Source organism: Symphodus melops, assembly GCF_947650265.1.
Source record: "Symphodus melops genome assembly, chromosome: 4".
NCBI lineage: Eukaryota > Metazoa > Chordata > Actinopteri > Labriformes > Labridae > Symphodus > Symphodus melops.
The window spans coordinates 2,585,188-2,604,932 of NC_136694.1; the positions used below are offsets into that span (position 1 = coordinate 2,585,188).

The 19,745-nt window shown below is 43.6% G+C and overlaps 1 protein-coding gene across 1 annotated transcript in view; it reads right to left on the minus strand.

Annotated features, from left to right (window-relative positions):
- LOC306821928 (receptor-type tyrosine-protein phosphatase gamma-like) overlaps window positions 1-19,745 on the minus strand; it is a 377,123-nt gene that overhangs the window by 25,886 nt on the left and 331,492 nt on the right. Inside the window, exons 11-15 of the mRNA XM_079340572.1 lie at window positions 14,748-14,856; window positions 14,139-14,188; window positions 11,369-12,140; window positions 5,428-5,581; window positions 90-181 (exon numbers count right to left, since the gene is read on the minus strand). Coding sequence (XP_079196698.1) covers window positions 90-181; window positions 5,428-5,581; window positions 11,369-12,140; window positions 14,139-14,188; window positions 14,748-14,856 — 1,177 coding nt within the window. The remainder of the gene's footprint in view (window positions 1-89; window positions 182-5,427; window positions 5,582-11,368; window positions 12,141-14,138; window positions 14,189-14,747; window positions 14,857-19,745) is intronic.

The following is a 19,745-nucleotide window of genomic DNA, read 5'->3' on the forward strand; positions in this document are numbered from 1 at the left end:
AATCACCCCAGTGAGCACAGGTGTGATGGCCTGCCATCACATCCCACCTGTGGTCCAGCGTTGTGTGCAGAGCTGTGATTGGTTGTTACCTGGGATGGGGATGACAGGCAGCGTGTCATTGGGTACCACCCGGGGTGAGCTGTTGTCCTCCACATAGAAGTGAGCGGTCTGGAAACAGCGTCTGCAAAGAAAAGAGTACGATCAAGTTTAATGATGGACATGAGCAACAGCAAACACAGATGCATTTAGATAAAGATACCGAGCGTGTGTGTGTGTGTGTGTGTGTGTGTGTGTGTGTGTGTGTGTGTGTGGAGAGAGACAGACAATACAGATTTCATCATGTCAGTCAGCAGCTGACTGTCCTTCCCCCCTCAAAGAACACACACACACACACACACACACACACACACACTTACTCTTTGGGCTGGGACTTCTGTGACAATCCAAAAACCCGACGTTTTACATCAGAGCACTTTGAAGTGAAGATCTGCATCAGACCGTTTGAGACGAGTCGGAGGTAAAATACAGAAAAACAGGAGAGGCTTTAAACGCAGAGACGGACAGAGAGCAGGGAGAGAACCTGTTTCATTAAAAACATAAAGTCCTCAACCATCTGAGCCGTATACACCTCTGCTTGAGACGGAGACGGGCCAGGACAACGTCTTTGGACTCACTGAAGTGTGTGTCCAGTCACTGCCTCCTGCTGAATGTCTCACCAGTGTCCAAAAGAGACATATATTTATGTTCACTTTTTGTGGCTTTAATGGGGAAACAGGAGAGAGAGAGAGAGAGAGAGAGAGAGAGAGAGAGAGAGAGAGAGAGAGAGAGAGAGAGACAGAGAGAGAGAGACAGAGAGAGACAGAGAGAGACAGAGAGAGAGAGAGAGACAGAGAGAGAGAGAGAGAGACAGAGAGACAGAGAGAGAGAGAGAGAGAGAGAGAGAGAGAGAGAGAGAGAGAGAGAGAGAGAGAGAGACAGAGAGAGAGAGAGAGAGAGAGGATGACTTGGCAGAAAGTTGCCACATTTGACGGATTCAAACCCACGGCGTCCGCTTTCGAGGGAAGCGCTTAAACTGACCACTCGGCCTACGGTGCCATAAATATATCATTTTTAAGGCGTTACACCAGGGGTCAGCGAAGAACAGCTTGGGGGTCCGCGGAATAATTTACAAAAAATGTTGGAAGTGTGCTGTAACATTATAAAATCCTGTCTACAAACTGGGAGCTCTTGCACCAACACAATCTTTTATTCTGTCCCATATACTCGTCCACTTTAAGTTTGCTGCTGATAGATCAACTGTCCACAGTGCATTAATACACTGTGTTAGTATATGCTGATGAACTTTACAATAAGGAGCAGACACCTGAAAGAGCTCCATGGTCTAACCCCTGTGTTACATCACATGTGAGGATACGCTTTTGGAAGTTGGTAATAAACTCTGTGATTGGTAAGTTAAATATGAGGACTGGTTTAATGATAAGCAGATATTGAAATAAATACAAGGCGTCTCTGTTACACCTCCAATCAACAAAAATAAGCATGTAAAAAAAGTACTCTGATCCCTGAGTGACCAGAAGAGTCTAAAGTTAGACTGACCCTTAAATTAAATTAAACCGCTAATAACAATCACTCTATTCTTCCCCAGAAGCACTGAAATATCACTTCATGTCAGTGTGTCATCCTGAGGAGTTTCAGACACCTGTTGATGAAAGTATCTCTCCGTTTCTTTATTTGAAATAAAACAGTCTTTAACTTCCACACTGAAACTGAAATCAAATTAAATATGTCTGAAAGGAGAACTGAAGAAACTCCTCGAGTTATATTCATCAACTGACCGAGTCTGACCGACACACTGCAGCGTCCTGATTTACTCCGACTTCCAGGGAGAGCAGTTACTCAACACCCAATGCTCCTCTGTGTGTGTGTGTGTGTGTGTGTGTGTGTGTGTGTGTGTGTGTGTGTGTGTCCAGCCCCTGCCTACCTGTACTTGATACAGAGCAGAGAGCAGAGAGCATTCATCCTGGTGAACATGCAGAGAGGAGGGAGCAGACGAGCTGCCACATGCTGCTGCTGACCTGAACTGACAGCAAGTGCACGAGAGCGAGGGGACAGGAGGAGGGACACGAGGGGGGAGGGACGGAGGGAGGGAAGGAGGGATTTCCTAACAAGGCATGAAGGGAGGTGTTCCCTCACTGTGACTCGAGCACACTCACAAACACACCCACTTACATGCAAACACAGGTCAGTCCCAAGCCACTTCCTGGTGTCAGACGGCTGCTGTCGCGATGCTTTCAAGTCGCGTGGGACAAATGATGACGAAATATGTTTTGATTAAAAGAAGTTATTTATAATTCCTGTTTTCATTTTTCAGTTTGATTACAATTAATGTAAAAGTCCCTTCATGAATCTAAATCATTTATTTTTATAGATTCAACACATTGTTAGCTGTAAGAAATGTGTCAAAACAACAGGAGATGTAATTAATATACACATATTTATCTTTACATTTATTATATTTTTAAATCAGTATTTACTTTCTCCTCTTGTCATAATTATTTCTAGGACCTGACTAAAATGTGATTTTTTTGGGGGGGCTGAGTCTGACATCGATATTTGGGAGAGCAGAAGATCTGATGGCGATATATTTTGGCCGATATCTTTCTTAGACCTAAGTTCGATCTGTCAAGATAGATTTACACATTTATTGCCTTTATCCTCTTAAATACAATTCTCTGAAATTGTGGAAACAAGATGATCAACAAGAAAGTAACGCGTAATGCGTCACCGCTTCACGCTGTGGACAGGGACGATGCTCGTTGTAGTCCAGAAAGCGCCCTCTGCTGGTGAAGGGGGGCCACTAGTGTAAGATCATGAAACTGCTGTTTTGACTGGTGAATAAATCCAGTAATATGGGCGCATACATAACCAAATAAAAGATTGACCTCAAGTTTCAACTTACAAACAACAAAACAAAAAGATCAACTCACTAATACAACATAAAACTGTTTTTTTATTTTATTATAAACATAACATAATGGTTTAGCAACCTTCAGTATCGCACTTTTTAAATATGCGAGTGATGAGTATGAGTGCTCTTTGCTGGAGATAGAGACCATGAGAGAACAAACACTACAGGCATTTAAAATTTAAAACTAAAAGAATCAGACTAGAAATCCTCAAATAAAGTTAAATAAAGAAAATGTGAAGGCTGTGAAACTGGATCAGAAAACTGTCTTTCGTCAACGAAGAACATCATGAAATCTATGTTTCAGAACGTGTCACCGAACTGAATACACAGATAAAGTTTAAGGTGAGCAGTCTGTCACACTCTGTTTGTTGTTTGTTCACAGAATCTTTTTCCAACGGGGCTTAAACGCAGCACAGCTTCTCCTGCAGGGCCAATAGGAGTGCAGCATGGGCGGAGTCTGTGAGGAGCTAGCTTTGAGGCCTGAGCGTTGCCCCACAATAGGATTAAATGACCCAACTCACCCCCAGCACCTGCTGACCCAGTGTGTGTGTGTGTGTGTGTGTGTGAGTAAAGGTAGACCACTTCTGAACACTTGCACACTAACTTATCAAACAGTAAGCACCAGTGTTCTCATTAACAAGGATCTCGATGTTGGAGACTTACATAATGATTTACTGTCATGGGTGTGTTACTCCACTGAAGAAGACACACTGCCCACACGTTGGACGTGGAAGAAAATCAGAGTCTGCATACGACAGAGGAACTTTTCATCCGGCTACACAGATGTCTAAGTCCATTTACACAAGTCACACAAACACATGATGTGAATTCTGTGGATTATATAAGAAGATTACAGAATTCTCGTCAGAGCAGCGATGACTTTAGTCCATCATGACAGCAGCGTGCTGAAGCAATGTTTACACCAGAGACAGGAAGAGAAGAAGAGGAGGAGGAGGCAAAAAGTATTTTAAAGGAGCAATCAGACCGATGAAGAGCTGCTGGCTAAACACTGAAGCTTCAGTGTCCACCACATGGTGACCTGCTTGAGCATCCACTCTAGAGAGGAGGGGCGGAGCCAGACGGCTCTCTGTAATGTTTTGAATCTGGACTGCAGTACCCATTATAAACACTAGGGTGCAGAGTTACATATTTCTCTTTTCATGTTTAACTGGACGTTTCAAAAATCGGTTAAAATTTGCTCTATTGTGGATATATTTACAGTTTTTGGTGAAGTTTATGAAGTCATGCATGTTTACTCCTCACTGCTTTCATTTCCAGGAATTATTAATCAATTAAAAAAAGCTGGATTAATAGCTTGTATTGAAATGACTATGGACTTGGTTTATTATTTCTGAAAGATAAGTGAGAGTGTGAACTGAATACCTGAACAGCTTATTAAGCCAGCTCACTGTTTTCCTGTAAATGTGTTTTCTCCACACAATGAGCCACCCTGGAGTGTTCAGGTAATCCTCTTTGACTTTATTATCTCTTCATTGGGTTTTAATTAACACAATGAAAGATTTTCAAATCCCTCGACGGCCTCGCTCAGAGGACAATCTCTCATACTGTTTGTGAATGTAAGTATACAGAGCTGGAGATGTGGTGAATGAGAATATGTATGTTTAACAAGACAGGATGTTATTATTTATGATTTATTAGAGATCTCTAAACCCGGTGTTTACAGTTTAATAGATACAGTCGGCATCAAGGCGAACGCCCACAAAACGTCACCTCCAGTAAATGTAGACGGGGAAAACAAACCGCTAAACACAATGATGGAAAATAAATGGAGAAATTAAAATCTAAGGTTTCATATTTTGTCGTAGAAGAGACGGACGAGATTAGCCGCTTGTGGGATTCAAAATTCAGTCTCACTTCCCCTGATTTACAAACGGGTTACTCAGAGTTTGGTCAGCAGTGAGATGGAATTAAAACAATTTACACCAAAGACATCACTACTAAAAACTTGTATATCTCGAGCTGTTTTCACATTCACACTCCCGAGACTTTTCTAGAGACTCTCAGTACTCCACATCGGTCTTCGTCTGAAGACTTTTCGAAGGTCTCTGTCTCGTCTTGGAATTGAAGGAGCTGGTCTCGGACCGAGCAGAATCCCGATTTTAAAATAAGAGTGATCGAGACAACCGCTGCTGATTTCCACGTCATTGCTTGCCTTGATCTTGGTCTCGACTCGGTCTCTATCCCTGATTGTCTTGGTCTTGGAGCACTGAGTCACTTTAGTGTGAACTTGATAACAACCCTGCCTGAAATCCTCCTGATCTGGTTCTTCGCACATGCACCTTTAAAGTGGGACACTCTCCCCGTCGGACGGGAGGCGGGTATTGCTAACCAAACTTGATGAAGTGTTTTCTACATCTTTAACTCTGAACAACGTGCAGCTTCTCCGCCGACCTTCAAAGCAGCCCGTGAAGAAGAGACAGAAGTGTCGTTGCACCCACCTCCAGTAGACGAGCACGACCAGCAGCAGAACGAGGCAGAGGAACGTCAGAGCTGACACCACACCCAAAGGTACCAACCACTCCACGCGGCCCAGACCCGCACCGGACCCGGTCCTCACCTGGTGGGTCAGGTTGGTTCCAGCACTGGGATGATCTGGAAGAAGAAGAAAAAACAGCAAATCACTGAGGGACAGAATTAAATACTGAAGGCCGAGAAGAAAGTGGAAGAGATGGATGGTATTCTGGAGAGATGAAGCCTCATGCTAACAATTAGGACTGGGTTAGCAAGCAGTCACAGGATTGGACAAAATCTGTTGATCACTTAGCCCTCATTTGATTGGATGAATACATGAAAGCCTCGACAACATGTCTGTTGTTGCAGAATCAATCATACTGTTCATTGAAGTTAAGAGTTCTCTCATCCCCGGCTTCATCCCACAGTCCAAACACATGCTCCGTAGGTGTGAGTGTGTCTGGTTGAATGTCTCTGCATGTCAGCCCTGTGATTGGCTGGTGCAGGTCCAGGGTGTAACCCCGCCTCTAAGTCAATGACAGCTGGTATGGACTCCAGCCTTCGCCACACCAAACGGGAAAAGCGGTATAGATGGATGGATGGACACTCTTCCCTCTTCTTAGGAACGTTAGCTTAATGTTGGAATCAAGTGACACAAGTTGACTTCCCAGCAGCCTTTGCAAAATCAGAATCATTGTTGTGTATCAGTAAGAACATCATTTTTTTATAGCTGTTTTTACTGTTTTTATGTGTGATGGAGCCTCAACGAGCGTGACAACATTTGGTCCTTAAACCATAAAAAAATAACTGCAAAGGGCAGCCGAGCACGTTAGCGCTTACATACTTGTAGGGCACATTTAAATGTCACGGTCAGAACACAGCCAAAGTCATGTCCCGTCCTCTTAAAGAAACAGTGTAACTTTTCACATTAGAGCCGCAGAGAGATGAGAGGGGGTCTGACAGGCTCCACGCTGCAGTCCTGAGCTGGTCTCAAATGCACATGTCATGTACCGTCACGCAACTTTTAATCTCTGTTAGGAAACTGTGAAGGGTTTGAGAGACCAGGGGATGAAACTCTACCAAAGATCCTAAAGAGATGACGTTTTCTCATGAAGAGACGAGGCAACTGGAAAAACACAAATGAGTACTTCTCAACCTCGAAAACCTTGTCTTCGTCTCAATAAGACTAAGTGATAACATCAACGCTGTAAATAAAAATGACTGAGTAGAAGAGGCTGCTGGACTCGTGGACATGTGTTATATATTTTACACAGATGTTCACTACATAAAGTCGTGTTCATTTCTACATCACGTCTGACTCATTTCTTTGATTATTTGATAGATTTATTTCACTCTCACTAACAGGACGGGACACGAGCGAGCGGGGTCGACAAAGCAGCTTCAGTCTACTGAAGTACTGAACTACTACTACTCAGTTTCCTATTAAAGTCGAGGGTCGTAGAGTCGAGCGCTAAACGTGCAAATTCATGGACGATGGCGTTGACAGGATCAACTTTATTCTGCTCACGATGAGCCGTTGAACACTGAGCCTTTGGAGGGCGGTGATTTGAGTCAACAGCTCGTCACTACAAAGCTCCACACTTCCGCTTGTCCAACGTCGACACAAAAGCACCGTATGCCTTCCTGTTCGCGAGGGGGAAATTGAAATTCACAGAGCAGAGAAGTGAATATTTAATGGATGCAGTGATGACAGCGAGCGTCCGAGGCTGCCTGACGTGATAGCTAACGCTCCGCGCTGTTAGAAATAATCTTTCTCTGCTTTTTTCGAATCAGCCAATCACAGCTTTTGAAAGAATGTGTCCACAAAAAATGTCGAAAAAGGCCCAAAAAACTTTGTGAAACATTCTGTATTTTCTCCACGTTTGGTTTATAAGAACTGAAAGACTTATTTATGTTTATGTTGCTCTTCCTTCTGTTCAGTGCAGAATCAGGACACAGCTTATTTGCTACGCCAGGATCAAGAATCACAAGTTTGCAGGACGAAACAGAGATGAAAATCAATATCTGAAATCCTTAGTACGATAGTAAACAAGCACATTTCCTGAAGAATGAGTTTGCTACTTTGACTTCGACAGGCTGAAAAGCTGCAGGCAATACAAACCAGATAGATCTAAATGACTGCAGATCAGTTCAGCGTGTGCTCGTTCTCAGCTGATGCTGCCCTGCACGCTCTTTGAGAAAGTGCAGCCACATGCTTGAATCAAAACAAAGCACAGCACTGGGTGATTCTGGAGTCTTTTGTTAATCTAATTTGGCTTCAGCATCCCCCTAATCACCACGCACAGCATCAGCACCACCTACCCATTTCAGCTGCTGCAGCCGTGACGTTGATGGAGCTGACGCCGGCCCCCATGGCCTTCAATCTGCAGCTTTCACCTGAAGCCGAATGCTACATCAGGCCGGGCCCCTGCACTGCAGCACAGCTGGTTTGCATCGCCACTGTCTCTGCATCCCTTTCCCTTACATCCACACTCACACAGGCAGACATGCAGGGCGCACACAGACTCCAGCCTGCCTCTGTTCCTCTCTCTTTTCCTTCTGCTTTGCTCTTACACTCACAGCAGCTCTGCCAAAAACAAACAAATAAATAAATAAATAAACCCTCGCTGGCAGCACGCGAGCATGAAACACACAAACACACGCACACACATGGCGAGTCACCAATGTGCAGTGAGATGCATACTGTACAGGCACACTCACATGTAACTATAAATGGAGCACAGGCTCTTTTTTTTTTCTTTCCCTGCAGCTGAGTTTAGCCTGCAAGCCTCATCTCCTCTCGTCTTGTCTGAAAGTAGGCCAGCTCTCAGATCAGAGCAAGAAGAGAGGGAGGCAGAGAGGATGAGGGGGCACTGGAGGAGTGAGAGATGGAGGAAGGAGGGAGGGAGGGAGGGAGGGAGGGAGGGAGGGGGGGCTGTATGTTTGACAGGCTGCTGAATCCTCAAGATGTGACCTGAGTAAACCTGAGTCTGTCAAAAACTACTTCTACGACGTGAGGGTGAACCAGCGCATAGATTAACAGCGGTGGGAAAAGCAAACATTACAACATGCACTCCTCGTTTCCTTGTGTTTTCTGCTCAAAGTAGATTTAGTTTTTCATTACTTTGCAGCCGGTTTCATCTTTAATCTGATTATTTTATTTAGTTTGAAAATGTATAATCTTTTAATCTGCAAATAAACTGCCTCCTCCAGCTGTTGGTTGAATGCAGGAGAGTAACATGTGAAGCCATAGCAGACAAAAAAGTGATACTAACCATTAGTGCTCATCTTTATCACAATATGAGCATTTACATGTCTGCTCATATCATCCCATCATACAGTCTGAATTTATCCTGAGAAACAACATAATTTATTTCATAGAAACAAGTGGTACTTTCTTAGCATGCGTTCATTTAGCCCTTTGGATGTGTTCCTGGGTTTTGAATGAGCAAGATGCTAACGAGCAGCGACCCTCACGTTTGGATCAAGCAGCAAACTCCAGTTTTGAAGCCAGTGCTGAAATGCAAAATCCCGTATATGCCGGGAAAAAGACCCACCCACTCGTGTACCGGCTCGAGGTGATATTTCCTGATTACCAATCTGTTTTTGCATTTTCACACGCAGCTCACCTGAAAACGTCAAGAGTTCTGAGCAAGTGCGAACGCCCTCTCACACACCTTCTGTTTTCCTCACCACGGCCACTATTCCAAAATCACCCAAAGATAAATCGCCAACATTTCTGAAACAAGTGCACCGCATAATCAGCATGTCTAGACAAGATACTCTTTGTATGTGTTACGGATGTGTTTCTGGAGGATGTTTGGACTTCCTGTCTCGATAGTTATTTAAACAGATTTATGCTTTTAAAGAACTCAAAGCATGCATTCAATATATAAAACAATCTCTCCACAGCAGATGCTCTGGACCCGATGTGTACAGCCACCAACACTGAAGCGTTTGCCCTCGAGTGCCTCCAGCTCAAACACAACACAAGTTCCCAAAGATGCCTCGTCAAAGAGGTGAAGAAAGGAACATGAGATGATTGCTCCTGCTCATTATGATGTCTGGTCTTGAGCTCGGACTGTGTCAAAGCACTTTGGAATTGAACTGATGTCCCGTGGTGCTGACTGGGCTAATGCAATGCCCTGCTGACAGTCTTGGCTTGGGGGAGTAGGGGGGGGGGGGGGGGGGGGGCATTAAGGTCTGCTTTCAGCTCCTACAGGAACTCTGTCTTCATCGCTGCAATTCCTCCCCTCTAAATCAATGCAATTCATTGCAACTCACCACATAAAGCCCATTAGCCCAACAGAAAGGGTTATTATGCAAGAGCACTGTTACACTTCTTACCTTGCATTAAACAGACCCAACTCTCTGCTTCTTATTCGCTCTCACTTCAACCTCTTATCACCACAGATCTCAAGCAAGTATCCAACTTTTTTTAGTGGGGGTAAAACTCGCAAATCTAAAGTCATCAAAGAAGAAATGACAATTAGCTCACAGCTTTGGTCCTTTAACTTGGAGGCAGCTTAAAGACAATATGTTTACTTGATCCCACGGGAAGTGACTGACTGCCATCAAGCTGACGTTGCCAGAAACATCAGACGCCTCCACGTCACTCTTTATCTTAACATGAAAAGGACCGCACAACCATTGATCTCACACCTCAAGAGAATGAAGCAGCTGTTCGTTTATATCTTCTTGTTTCATTCTTCTGAAATGTCATCGCGCTGATAGTGAGACAGAATTTAACTTTATGGGAAAACACTTTCCGCTGTCCCATGAAAGCTAACAGTATAATCAGGAGTGACACATGTTGAAGTATTACCGTGCAGCTCCACTGCATACAAGTTACAAAATTTCACGCACGACATGCAACCCATTTCTTGCATCAAATGCTTTCAGAATGAGATTTCAGTGCACTCTTATTGAGATATACGTGCATATATATATTCTTTTAATATGACCAAAAAACCACCGTGCTGTTTTGGATGCCGGTAGCCTTTCCTATCACTCACGGGAGAATCCAAAAATGGTGTATCGCACACCTCTCATCCCACTCATTTGAATATTGTTCCCTGCATTTCAACTTTTGCTTCCCAAGCATCCCATAATCCTTTGCCCATAATCACGTGTTGGGTCCAATACAAAAAAAAAGTGTTGTAACAGCGGGGCCACGCCATTAAGCATCCTCTGCCATCCTCGTGTAAAATAGTGATGTGGTGTAAAAGCACTCAGAGGACTTTACAAGTCCAAGTCCATTTACCATCGGGGTACCTTTCCACCTGTGTGCTTAAGTGGCCTCGTCACTTGAAGGTGCATCAGGTGTACAGAGGTTTAAAGTGATCCAACACCTATCGCTGTTTTGTCCGTCCGGCCTCATGTTGACAGACAGAAACGGTGTTTTATGTTAATGGGTAACTGTGACATGTTTGTGTGAAAGCACTTCAAGAGAAGTGCAATCTTAATTTGCTTTGGTTGTGACGGATCTTTTAAAAAAAAGTCTACTTCGTGGATCTGCAAAACACTTTCTGGATTAGTACGTAACAAAGGTTTAGAAAACAGTGAATTTGTTCTCTTACTGTGTTTCATTTCAGGGCCCAAAGGATACCTTCACATTCGGCTCAAGCTATACACCTGACTGACACAAACTCACCCACACTGTTTGTACAGTGAATGCTCACGTCCTTCCCATCATGGGGGGGAAGAGACCCCTCATAGCTGATTACAGCCATGAGTACGTACATGGCTCTAAATAACTTAAAAAAGCTTTGTATTGATTGAAGGAGCTACCTGTGGTTCTTCACAGATTCACGGCACTTTAAAAGTAGTAAGGTAAGTAAAAGGTTCCAACAACTGATGTTTACTGACAGGTGATCGATCCTAACTTGTTGCTCTACTAAATATCAGAGCTAATGAATGTCGGCTTACCGGTGTGGATGGAGAAAGGCCACTGCTTGTTGCGCCCCGTGCTGGGTCTGAGTGTCGCTGCCGGGCCCTTAAGTGCAGGGTATGCTGCCATGTCATTGTCTGCCTCTGTGTTGGAGGTGGAGTCCAGTGGATTGTGGGTATACACCTCCATTTGCTCTTCCACAACAGGCGTCGTGTTAGGTGGATTCGGTTCAGTTTGTTTCTTCTCCTTTGCGGTGGCATCCGGGGTCTGGCTGGTCGGATCATTCACCTGCCCACTGTTGGTCCTTCTCCACTCCTTGCCTTCACTTCTTGATCGCTTCCTGCTCTTCTTCTCATCTTCTTCTTCCTCCTCTTCCTCCTTTTCTTCCCCTTCCTTCTCTCCATCCTCTCCCTGACCCTTGCTGTTCTCCGCCTCCTCACCTGCTGCGTCACCGCTATCGTTGGCCGAGGTCGTGGTGGCGGCGGAGGCGGCAGCAGAGGGAGAGGCGGCGGCTTCTTTGGCAGGCTCGGTGGGTTCGGTGGTCTGGCGGGTGGAGGTGGGGTTATGGGTCGGCGCTCTGCTGGGCCAAACAGAGCTGGGGAAGGAGGAGATGACTCCGCCGCTGAAGCCCAGGCCGGCCAGCAGAGTGCTCGTCACAACAGACGCCACCGTCGCCTGACTACCGCTGGAGGATGGGCCGATTCCAGTCGCCATGGAGACAAAGGAGAAGGGGATTCCTGAGGAGGTCCAAGTAGAAGAGCCGGAGGAGATGGGAGCCATGTCTGCAGAGGAGGCTGGAGACACTGTGGGCTAAGACAGAAAACAACAATGATTAGAACAAGAGAATATTTGAGTATTAAGAGTTTACTCTTGAGGGTATGTTCCAGAGATCAGTCACCTGACTTCTGATTCAGGTCAGGTGACCAAGTTATCGAAGGACAAGAGAAATCAAGACATGTCTTTAAGTCTTTTCACGGTTGTTTGATCTCAGGAATGACTGAGATGACTTAGTTGAATATTTTTCTCAGTCTGCCTCGTTTAAAGCTTTAGCCAAAACGTCATGACGCAGATTCGTTTAACATCAACATTTATCAGGTCGGTCTTCAAGAGGAGAACAAAGAGGCTTTAATAATGTTTGTTGGTTGAACGGAGGTGGGATCGATGGCCTCTGATGCATTTCAGGTGGTCAGAGAATCTAAACGCTGCTGACTCAAGATCACATGTTTGAACTAATGTTGACTGTAAGCTGCACTTATATGCAGATATCTGTTAACACAGGGACAAATAAATCACCATCTGAATACTGCCGATGGGAGCTGGTATGTCACTAGTGCAGATAACATTTGGCCTGTTTTCCCTGAACACACCAAAGCAGCTTATACCTGATTGGTCAACACTTGCCATGCTGTCAATCCAGACCCCCTGTACTCAGCGGTTTACAGAGATTACTAACTGAATGACTCTGACCGATGTCTTCCAGCCTTGACTTCACCAATCAGCCTTTTTAAACGTGGAAGCACGACATCAACTATTTCTCTTTAAAGTGGTCAACAGAATCACATCATCTGAAACCTTGGAGCCACTGACAAGTTAAGAGCTTATTGAAAGAGCATGGAGTAAGATATTGAACAACAAGTCTAATCATTAAAAGAAAAGTCACGGGAGTGTTTAGGTTACACCCCACTTACGGAAAATACTTTCCTGTATTGCATTCAACACATTCTCCATCTCTCTCTCTTAAGACTTGCAAAATACACAAGAGACAAAATGTATTTTTGCATACTTTATCGTTGGGTGTAAGGGGTCGAAAATGTTTGGGGGATTGGAAAGTAGACTCAAATAGAATCATTTGAAGCACTTTGGTCCAAAATGGTTGTATTTGTTTTCCTTGGGCTTGACTGGCCTTCATTCAGTAGGACAAATGTAGAGAGATAAGAAATTTGGGGAAAGAGAAAGTCTGGGATAATTTGAATTTAAAATTTGCATAAGAGATAAACTGATCTTCAAACTATGGCAAGTCCTCAGGATATAAGTTTGAACTGCTTCTCTGCAGCCTCTTCAGGTGTTCAAAGCCTTAATGGTTTGAACCACTTATGAAGAGAAGAATCACTCAGTGTGAAACATTTGAGGTACTCTGCAATTCAAGCATTCATAAGTGTGTGCAGAGTGAGATATTCAACCTTCAAATGGGGTTGTTAGCGGACCTAAAGCAAGTCCTGAGGATAGTCGATTCAAAGCTTTCTCTGGAGCACGTTGAAGCCTCAAGGTTGTTTGGGCCTTCTTATGCAGGGAGCAGAAAAACACACCTGAAGCGCTTTATTTTGAAATGTGAAACTTACAATTGGCACAACAAAGTCTGATCCCTAACAGAGCAGTAGCTTGATGCATGTGCTCATCAAACCAGCTTTAACATCAGCAGATAGTACTACTGCTTCAATTCAGCTATGTTTACTGGATGCAGCCTTTTAATATGACAATTTTAGGGAAAATTCAGGAATAAAACTGAGAAAAGTTACAGACAAAATGTTGATGTTTTCCAGAATTATGTGGCCCTTAAGTTGTTGGATTTGATTATCTGATGTTTCACCCACTGACAGTGTCAGGAAATTACAAAGACATTTGTATTCTTTATGCAAAATTGATTTCATTGCAGTGTCCGTCGTCTTAAAGAACTGAATTCAGCAGCACACTCATCATGACGTGTTCTCTCAAGTCCCTCCTGTCCTGCATGAAGCTAACACAGACACTGCTCTCTGCTGGATAAAAGCTGAAAAGACAGAAGCGGTGAGTTTCCTCTGCCTCCCTTACCATTCCAGTCTTCACGATCCTCGTCCCCTCGAAGACCCGCGTGGTGTTAGCTAATCGCAGGAAGGGGAAAAAAACAACAACAAAAGGGGGATTATCCACGGTTAAACACAGGAGAGACAACCATGCAACACTTTCCTCATAGAAACGTCTACAGGACATCCAGGAGTGCACTGTAAGCACATTAATCACAGCGTGGCAGAATATAAATGCAAGCTGCTGAATACTTAATGGGACAGCCAATAAGCTAAATGAGGTTAGATGACATGAGTGCAAGTCGCTGTCTTTCAGCTTCTTCCCCCTTTAGTTTTTATTTGTTTCCTTTCCACAGTTGTTTTTTTTCTTTTAGCCTGCAGCTGTCGATACGCGTTCACATTAATAACGTGAAAACCCGAGTATGAAAGATGTGATATTATACGATGAAAGGAATTCAAACCGTCAGATAAGGCTGGGGCAAAAATGAAAGACAATATGTGAGCAGCATGACGACAGAGAGCTGTGTACATTAAAGACACACATACTGAAATGTATGATGACATATAAGATAATGTGGCAGCAATCTATGAGCATGTGAGGAGTGTGTGTGTGTGTGTGTGTGTGTGTGTGTGTTACCTCTGAAGAGCATGCTCTGGCTGAAGTCACTGCGCATGTCGTTCATGCACGCAGCCTGGACTCGGAACAAGTAGAGCACATCTGGGGAGACGGGAGAAATGATGGCCTCCTGGAGAAAACAAAGAAGCAAAACAAACACGTTAAACTTCAGAAGGGTCCCGAGGGTTTGGTGGAAGCCACTGAGTTGACATAGCGAGGATCTTCTTGGATTCAGAGGACAACACTTCTGAATGAAACAACTTAAAATAAATATCAAGAGATGTGATAAAAGGAAAATGTGCACTGAAAGGGTTTGGAAATACTGAATGTTATTGGTCACTTAATCTAAAAACTAAATTATCTTGACAAATGTTTTCGATTAGACACTTTTTTTTCAATGCAAATATTTGACATCATATATTCACATTTACTTAGATTTGTACAGACAGATTATTCGTGTGCTTCTTCACACCTTGGTGGTTGTCTCCACAGCTTGGGTTTTCCTCTTCACTAGTTTAATTACACCCATAAAAAATGAATGTACTATAACTTGACCAGTCGCCTCAGCCACGACAAAGATGGACAGAACTGCTCAGCTCTGTCAGATGTTGAAAGTCCAAGTTAAAATCGTTCTCAGAGAGAGGAGCTGTGGATTGGTCAAAGTGTGGGTTCACATTGGGAGACCAGGGGTCTGATTCTGTACGGACTGCCCTCCTCACTGGACTCCACGCCAAACTCATCAACAGGCTGCAAATCATCCAGAACTCAGCCGCCCGGATCACATGACCACATCACCCCTATTCTCATCAAACTCCACGGGCTCACTGCACAAAAACCTCTTCACATACAGAGCTCTTCACCATCTAGACCCCACTTACCTCTGAGACCTCCTCCATGACCACAGCCTCTCACACACCCTCCGTTCAACCATCCCGACACCACGCCTCAGTACCATGGGTCAAACTGGAATACTCACTCTGATTGGTCACTGACGACTAAACTTGCACTTTGGTTGGCCACTCGCTGTTTTAAATGTGATATATAAATAAAACTGACATTGACATTTTATGCTTTTATTATTTGTAAGTCGACCTCGGCTGAGTTGGAAGGCGCTATCAAACAAATAAAATGTATTATTATGATTATGTTAAAAGTCTACACTGAGTTATTATACTGTATATAACCCAATGATGTGTTTGCTCAATTTAACCAAGAAATTAACCTTGTGTTGTAAGGGGAGAAAAATAGACCTGAACCTAGTTTAGTATGAGCTCAAAAAAGAGGTTTGTTTTTTAGGGCGAGGGGGAAGAGATTTTTCTTCCACCTTTCATTTGAAGGACAATGATTTGCATGCCTGAAAGCTGATCTCTGAGGTGCATATCTTTTTCTTAAAGGTCAAGGATGATTTCCATGCTCAAAACAACCATGCACATCATCATATTAACACCTAAAACCTCATCTTCACCCTCATTTACAGCCTGAGAATCCCGGCTCTGGCCTTGTTTAATTAGGTAGGTAATCGTCTGTCCTTCTCCAGCCCATCAGCTCACCCTTATAAACTCACCATCACCCAGTTTAAAGAGGAAATGTTTGAGGTATTTGCCAAATGATCTGGCCTCGTAAAGTGTCCTCTCTCTTTGTGTGTGAAACCACTCAGCCGAGCTTTACAAACCAGAACTCTTTGGATCAGTGATTTAATAAAGATATCATGAACATGCAGCCATCTCTGATATCTATCTCTATCTCATACGGGGCTAATCTCAGAGACTAATTTGAAAAGCCGTACGAGATCAGTTTCAGAAGAGACTTGTTTTAATATAGACTCTTTGGACTTTGTTCCTCTGATGCTTTATTCTCTTTAAAGAATTTTATTACATCACTAAAGCCTCGTTTTTTTAATCAAGTCGGAGAAATTTATCAGCCCGAGATTTCATAAGCAGTTTGATCGCTGGAGATGATCACAATCACACTTAAGATAAAGTAGGCCATTGGATTAATCATACCCTTCACTTTACTCAAGAGGTAGAAGCAGTTCAGGGGTAGATGCACAACCACTTTGCCCGCTAACACTGTCACATAGCAAAACAACAAGAGGCGGTGAGAATGGTCCAGAGCCACCAGAACATCAGAAGGCATCGATTGGATCTCCATGGTTTCAACACCAACGTCCAAACTATCTTCCATTATTTGGGGTAATGCCTATTGGTCCAAACTTTCCCAAATGTGTTGAACTCTGGTGAAGGCATGATGTGTCATTACTGAAAACAAAGGTTCCCTCGAACCCTTTGGATCAGCGTATAGAAATCAGTCATTATATATGGCAGCTTAGTCGAAGGCCCAAAGTGTCTAAAATGACACAACAGGTTCCCCTCCTTTGTCATGAGACGTTCTCACTCCTCGCTGTTGGATTCAGGAGACGTGGCTGGTACTGTATAATCTGAAGGTCTGGAGTTGGCAGTCAGGGGGCGGGGCCAACCTAGAAATTTGGCCACTCCCCAAAATCATGATCTATGATTAGCTTTTAGCCTTGTCAGGGGCAGTGTTGTTGTTGTTGTTGTTGTTGTTGTTGTTGTTGTTGTTGTTGTGTTCCAACACGCTGCTAGCTTATCGTTGCATTACATTGAAGCACATTCACTTGTTTTAATAGTTTCAGTTGTGACTTTGGTACAAACATCGATCTAAGCCTGTAAAGAATTAAGCTAAGTTGTAAAAAATGTTGTTTTACATTATAAAGTTAAAAAAGTAGAACGCAGAAATAAAACATATCGAAGAACTGCACAGATATTTTAAAATAAGTTGGAGAGTAGATATGATTAGAGGTGACAGGGTAAACAAAGGATATTTATTCATGTATGTGTGAACACACAAGTGCACAGCTTTCATCTAGAGGACGGGGGTTTGATTCCCTTGGGTGCATTAATGTGTGCATGACTAGATGTTGGTTAAAGGCAGAATGTGCAACTTTTTGATCCACTAGATGTCGCCTTTGAGCGCCAGCATGAAACCAAAACAAACTGTTTGACCTCCGCTCTCCTGCAGCGACATGCCTCCAACCCCTCTCCACTCATGCGATTGACTGTGGTCTTCAATTTTGTGTTATCAGGCTAATGCTAGCATGCTTTAGCTAACTTCACATAAACTGTGTAAACTGACACAGAATGACCGTAATCGAAACACACTTAATGACTTTCAAATAATCAGAGAGTTCTGATTCTCTCTGATTATTTCTTCTTTTTTTCTCTCGTCTTTCACTGAAACAATCCTTCATCTGAGTCACTCATTGATATCGTCATAACTGATCACTTGGTATTTTTTAACGCTAACTCCAGCGTTTTATCACACTTTTTTGACCACTTTTTTTTTTTATTTGTGCATTGGGAGATCATGTAAAATTGAGTGAACAGGCTGCAAGAGGCGCTCCATATTTTTATGGAGGCAAAGGGAAACAGTGAAATAATTTACACTGACTTTGGTATAACTTTGAAACATGTGATATCAGTGTACCAATGTTAAAATGTGAGATGTCGCACCTTCTGTGAAAACATGCACACATTTAGATTTGGAAAGTTGAGCTGGGTTAATTATGCGTTTTTTTTTTTTCCACTTTCGCCTCGCTGTGATGTTCCACACATCTCCTGTAATCTCCACCATTTATTCAGAGGTAACTAGATACCATCAGCGCAGACGCACCGCGGGACTGTGCAGAGAATCTGACAGGCATCTGACACAGCTTTCATCATGAGGAGGCAGCGCTCTGGCAGATGTGGGTGTTGCTGTTCACGCTAACGCTGTGGAGAATTCACGCTTCCAGCTGACTCCTGCTCCCACACAGATGGAGGAGAAGATCGAGTAAATCAGAGGGTTTCGTGTAAACATCTCAGGGATGTAGAGCAGCATCAGCAGACGCTGGTAAACAAACAGGAAGAAACCTGTCTGTCCTCCACAGACTGATGAGCAACTTTAACTTTGTTTGCACACTAACGTGCACTTTCATTTTCATTGTACGAATAAACATATGTCATCATGCATAATGTTGCTGCAGCATTTTTAACCCTTTCTTACAATGATGCACGCTCTCTCTCATACAGTCTGACAGTGATTGTTGCTTGATATAACAGACGTCACATTAAGAGGAGATTAGTGCCTTTGTGTTGTCACTGTAGCTCAAATGAATCCAGATATTCGTCTCCTCATCTCGCCTGCTCTCCTCCCCTCTGTCTGTGCTCTGAACGTCGTCACCCCCCTCCCCCTGAAGAGTTTCTCCCAGGGCTTCTGATTGGTTGCTCCTCACACACACACACACACACACACACACACACACACACACACACACACACACACACACACAGCACTGAGTGTAGTGCATGGTGTGCCTGTGGCCGAGCGGTGAGGAGAAAAGACAATTCCTTTATTCTAGCCGTGTATGACATCATCGAGCAGAGAGGAAATCAGCTCTCAAAGGGGAGCTGCTCCGACCAATCAGCTCAGAGCAGCAGACAGGGCTGACGCAGAGTTCAGCTCATACGTACCTCTAAGTATGTGTACATATGGTGATATCTGTTGTCGTGGTTTTGTCCTGTTAAAATCTCAGGAACATCTTTTCTATGGTTTGAACTCTTTAGGTCAGAATCCCTGATTGGTTAGTCACAAAGAGGTTGATCTTTAGTGTGATCGTATTTAGATTATAGAAATGTTAAACGTCATAGCATTGAAAACGACTTGGAAATCATTTTTCAAAAAGTTGACATTTGGGCCTCAAGACCCTTTGCCAATAAGGAGGTGCAAAATCCTGCAGTTCGTCAAGTGCCCACTAGAGGCAGGCATCAGTATCACCATCGCCACACACACACACACACACACACACAACAAGCAACAGAGCATAAATCGACATGTTTACAACCCGGTACGACAACGATTAGGTCTGATTAGTTATTAAATGTGCGTGCAGCCGCTCGTCAGCCTCACAACTCTTTTCATCAAAAGCTAAAAGAAGGGGCTGCAGTGTGAGGTTTGTTATGT